Below are 5,524 nucleotides of genomic sequence, written 5' to 3' on the forward strand. Positions count from 1 at the left end.
CAGGTGTACCTAATAAAGTGACCGGTGAGTGTAACTGAAGGGCACCAGTAATGTCTAAAACATCTTTAGACGAACCCTCTTTGATCCCTGGAGAACCACAGTACCAGATTAGCACCTTACAAAGAGTTTTTAATCTTTCTGTTATAATTTATCAAAATATCATGCCAGCTGCAACCCTCTGTCTTGTCTTACTTTTTGTTGATTAGCTTGGTTTATGGCACATTTTGCGTCATCTTGCGTCGACAATCAAACAGACAACAGAGTTAAGGTGAGAAGGCCTTCTGGAGCTGAGACATGAGCACCAGGGAATCAGTGAGAGAAAGTCCCCTGAGAGAGAACCAGAACGGGGACGAGGCAGCCGACTGTGTCCCCCTCTGGAGCTAAGGAGAGAACCACAGAGAACAGGGGTATAGGGGGAAGCCTGCTGGGCACCAGAGCGGGAGAGTGTCGTTGCTAGTCTCCTGAGGCTAAATGTATGAGGAGGAAGGACAGCTGAGAATCAGAGGAGCCTTCAACCAGACAAAATGGGGAGAGAAGGGTGGCCCATGTCTGAGCTGCAGGTAGAATGAAGCACCAGTCCTTCTTAGGCTAAATTAAAACAACTTTTTAAAAGTTACCCACTACCTACATTATTTTGTCATTGTCTCTGTTGCATCCTTCACTAAAACATGGGTTGTTTATCATATCTTAATTTTTAGACTCAATAATGCAATGTTATTGTACATGAGATAACATTTTAGAAGGATTTCTGGATTTAATCCTGTGATCAGTGGTCAACAATATCGGGATCAGCAGATGGAGACCCTGGTGTGTTAAAGCAGAGAAACACCTTAAGGAGCAGGACACCAAACCTCCAGGCATTTTGACTATAAACCAATACTGCAGATCAACCTAAAAATCAGGCATGATGATGGCAGCTGCATGATGTGGGAGCGGGTTTTTTTCAGCAGAGACAGGAAGCCGAGCTGGACCTGAAACACTGGAAGAAAAGCTGTTAGAAGCGTCAGGCTAGGGCCCACAGGACACGCTCACTGGTTTGTTTCAAACAAGTCAAAGTCTTCATCAGAACCTGTTTGCATCCAAACACTGTCCCACTGACCTTAATGACTATAAACTGTGACTCAGAGAGCAATGGATAGACGTCTAGAAGCTCAAAGCTGGAAGAGAATCACCCTGAAGACCGACTGCCATGACAAAAACACGACTTTTCATTTAGCTTGTTTTTAAAAACCATGGACCTGTTTCTAGCATTCCAAAGTCATCCAAAGCTATCTACTGATTGGTTATGTAGGATATTAAGGAAAAGTGCTGCTGATTTTATCTGCTCTCCGTTGATGAGCTGCTGCAGTTGAGTTGATTTGTTTTTGTCAATTTTTTCCACCTGTAACTTCTGAGATCACTTCCTACATTGTTCTGGTTTCACTGCGGGAATCTAAGCAGCCCAATTTTTGTTATTTGTTTTCCTGATGGAGAGGGGAAAGGGAGGAGTGATGGTAGGGCGAAGGGGGGGCTGCCCGAAAGGGAGGGGAGATGGATGTCACAAATCAGAGGAACCCCGCTGCTGTGTCTGGATGCAGCAGTGGCTGCGCAGTAAGAGAGGGAAGGAGTGAAGAAGCGTTGCAGAGTTTTTGCCTCTCTGGCTGTGTAGCTCTGAGCAGCAGCCCTGGGTGCCCCCCCACTGTCAGCCCCAGATTGATGGATAGGACTGTGCATCCCACAAAACATCAATTCTCTCCTGCTTTCTATTTTATTCTGAGCCGCACTCCCTCCTCCCTCTCTTTCTCCCCCATTGATGCTGCTCCAGGTCCCTCGCCGGGCTCTCTCTTCCTGACTTGTTTCCACAAGGCTTCCTCAGAGCCGACAGAGAGCATGCTGTGAAGAAGCGCAAAGCAAGGCGACAGGATTGCTATTTTTGTGAAAGCTTCTCTGTCTGGCAGGGAAGGTGAGAGCCGCAGAGCTGGACTGGACAGTGGTTTTCCGTGGGAGTGGAGGTGGAGCAGGGGGGAGAAGTGAGGAGCCGGTTGGACAGATGGAGGACGGTGGTACCCAGCACCTGGGATGCTGCGTGGTTGACATGAAAGAGCTGAGTGCAGACCCCGAAGGACTGAGTTCTGCTGGTGAGCTGCCTGCCCTGTGTGTCTATGGCTTCTTTCCTTTCTGCTTCTTTCTTATAATTGTACTGGTTCTAGGATCGCTTCACCAGGCGTGTGTGTGCGTGTGTGTGTGTGTGTGTAAGCTCCAAACACACTAATACAACCTGAGCAAATCTGTCTTTGGCAGTAAAACAATTGACGTTTGTATTAATCTATAATATAATTAGTTTATTGCAGCAGCCAAACTGTTTGACCAAAGTCATACATCAGGTTTGTAGATCATTGCTGATAAAAACTTTCACTCCCTGTTAGATTTTGGAGCTCAGCTTCATGTTGCTTCTTTTGCAGAGTCATGTTGATGTTGCGCTTTACCTCTGGTTATAACAGAGCTGATTAAATGGGTGAAGATGGTTTACCAGGTGTTTAGCAGAAGAAGTCTTGCATTGGCAGAATAGAAGAAGATTGTTCCTTTATTTTTCTTACAGTATTTGTCTTTAAGGAAATATCTGAATTTCATTGTGCTGAAAAGTTTTTTGTTTTTAGCTTCATTCGATGTGGAATATATTTGTGCTGTTGCAAAGGGACTAATAGCAATATATTCATTGCTGTCTTTATATATTTGGGATTCTGGCATTTGTCCACCTGTACACCTACTGCCTCTACTGTCTCTTTAAATCAAGAATAAAAACACATTTGTTTAGGATTGCCTTCGACTGTTCTAGTTAAACAGTTCAACTGAAACATCATTAGTTCAACTTTTTTATTTTCTTTAGTCCAACTGTTTTTAATCTCTTTTTTTGTTTCTGCATTTTTCATTAAATTTTTTTCCCTACTTGCTTTGATTCTGTTTTATTTTCCTATATTTTAATCATGTAAAGCACTTTGCATTGTCTTTGTACTGAATTGTGCTATACAAATAACTTTGCCTTGCCTTGCCTTTAAAGTGGCTTGCATTATCCTTCATATGCATGAGCTTGTCACCTTACTACCGCAGATCTCCTGGTTGAATTTAGGTAAACCAAAGTAATCTATAGTGAATCTTTTTTTTTTTTCATTTAAGGAAGATATCTATAAAGAACATGTGACAGATTGATAATAATAATTGAACTTTATTGAGCTCACACTGGAGAAATTTACCTCTGCATTCAACCCATCCCCTTGGGGAGCAGTGGGCTGCCATTGTGTGGCACCCGGGGAGCAGTGTGGGGTTAAGGGTTTTGCTCAGGAACCCAGAGTGCAGGCTGTGGGGATCGAACCGGCTACTTGTAACCTCCTCAGAGCACAAGCGAACTGCTCTAACCACTACCCTGATTATGTACAAATCAAATAAAGTCTAAGCTTTCCAATGAATAGTCAGGAGGTTGGTGATAAATGTTTGTGTCCGTTTAGAATGCTGGTATGAATGGGCCAACATTTTGTAGGAGGTTAGGGTGAGGTGTTACTAGAGGTTGTCACTTCAATTCCTTAGTCTGTACCCATCAAGTCTTATGCCTTCAAACCTCCTGATTTAATGGACCTAGGAAGAAAAATTATTTAATTCTGATCATGTTTTTTATTTTCAAGTGTGCACAACGTACTATATATACACACAATGCAGTTTCCCGAAAAGTCTGGATCACACTGTCACAGTATCATCTCTTATAAAGAGCTCTCCATAAGTTTGTGTTGACCCCCACTGAGTCACTACATTGTACACTGTAAAAAAATCAAAATCTTGATAAGTCATTTTTTCTTAAAATAAGTGCATTTGTTCTTGAATTGAGGAGATAAAAGAGACATCTTGCCAATGGAACAAGACGATTTAAAATAAGAAAACAAAATTGCATTGTCTTATTTCAAGTGAATATTATCTATCTTATTCTAAGAGTAAAAATACTGATTCCATTGGCAAACTATCTCATTTACCTACTCAAATCAAGGGTAAATACACTTAATCTAAGATATTTGTACTCATTTCTAGATCGTTTTTCCAGTGTAGAAGCATTTTTTTTTTTGCAGAAAATGAACCTCCTACATATACGGTACTAGTTTTAAAGTTTGCGGTTCTGGACACAGCTATTCTTTGTTTGTATTTTCTTCTTTCTTACCCAGCTGAGGACAGGATAATGACTCTAAACTCTCTAAACATTGGTTTTAAGGTCTTAAAATTCTTAATAGATACTATGTCTAAGTTTTGACTGGACCATTTTAACATTATGACCTTGTAGCTTTGCACCCATCTTCCCAGTAACAAATAGGGGGAAAAAATGATTCCCCACTGCATGAAGCTGCCACCACCCTACTTCATTGCACCAGTGGTGTTGTTGAGGAAATATGGTGTGATATTTTCTAAATACAATCACATTTTCTATTGGATTGAAAGTTATTCTTTTGATTTCATCTTACTAAAGTACATAATTTAATCTCTTTGCTTAACACCTTATGGATTTCACCTCTTCTCACAAAGGAGGCTACATTTTCTCAACTAATAGTTGAACCGGAGACCAGACTTCCTACCTGAGCAGCTGATATCTGCAGCTTCTTTGATGGCTTTCCTATAGCAGGCCTTAGTGGTGCTTACAGAACAGGTGGATTAATATCAGGTTAAATTGCACACAATGGAACTGTATTTATAAGGAGAATGACTTCTGCTGGTAATTGGTTTCATTAGAGTTTACTGGATACAAAACTTCTTCACACTTTTTAGATTTTTATTTAGGATTCTTGAAAGGCAAGCCTGTTTTTTCTCTTTCTTTAAATTTGTATGCTTCTTTGAGTTGATCTTTGGGAAAACATAAGATGTGCAGCAGAGAATTCCACAAGGATCTAAGGGGAGTGCTTCTTGTGTCTCTGCTGAGCACTTTTGCTGCAGTCTGTCTATTGCTATCTTGGTCCATTGTCCTTAAATACCAGCAGAGCTGAACAAGCCTTACTTCTCACCACTAAGAGAAATGACTGGGCAAGTTGTCCTTATCAATTATGTCAGTCAGCCTGATTCTCTGCTTTACAAAAGGATAGCCATTGCATGCTAAGCTACAGACCCTAGAAGGACATTTTAATTTTAAGTTTTAATCATTTAAACAGAGCTGCCAATCAAGAGAGAAAGGAGAAGAAATGTTCCCCTGTCTCCCATAAGCACAGAAATCCTCTACAAAGAAGCTACGGCTGGATGCAAAACCTAAGGTCTGACCCCTGCATTCACAGAACAGCATTCAACCTTCAATTAGAAATCCCAAGGACACGTTCATTAGTTTTATATTCAAGGGTGAACTGGCAGAACTGTCCGCTGTCCTAAGATAGGATCCCAGCTGGGGCCTTCTCCCACTACCATTACAAGACATACCAGTACATTGGGGTTGGTATAGGGCTGCAGCTAACGATTATTTTAAAAATCGATGAATCGGCTGATTATTTTTTCGATTAATCGATGAATCGGATAAAAAATTTTTTAT

General features: G+C 41.1%; 1 protein-coding gene across 1 annotated transcript in view; it reads left to right on the plus strand.

Moving 5' to 3' along the window:
• The first annotated feature begins 1,611 nt into the window (after nt 1-1,611).
• Nucleotides 1,612-5,524, plus strand: part of inpp4b (inositol polyphosphate-4-phosphatase type II B) — a 244,589-nt gene continuing 240,676 nt past the window's right edge. The window contains exon 1 of the mRNA XM_015371659.1: nt 1,612-2,117. Coding sequence (XP_015227145.1) covers nt 2,030-2,117 — 88 coding nt within the window. The 5' untranslated portion in view covers nt 1,612-2,029. The remainder of the gene's footprint in view (nt 2,118-5,524) is intronic.

This window comes from Cyprinodon variegatus, unplaced genomic scaffold (genome assembly GCF_000732505.1).
Source record: "Cyprinodon variegatus isolate N-32 unplaced genomic scaffold, C_variegatus-1.0 Scaffold61, whole genome shotgun sequence".
NCBI lineage: Eukaryota > Metazoa > Chordata > Actinopteri > Cyprinodontiformes > Cyprinodontidae > Cyprinodon > Cyprinodon variegatus.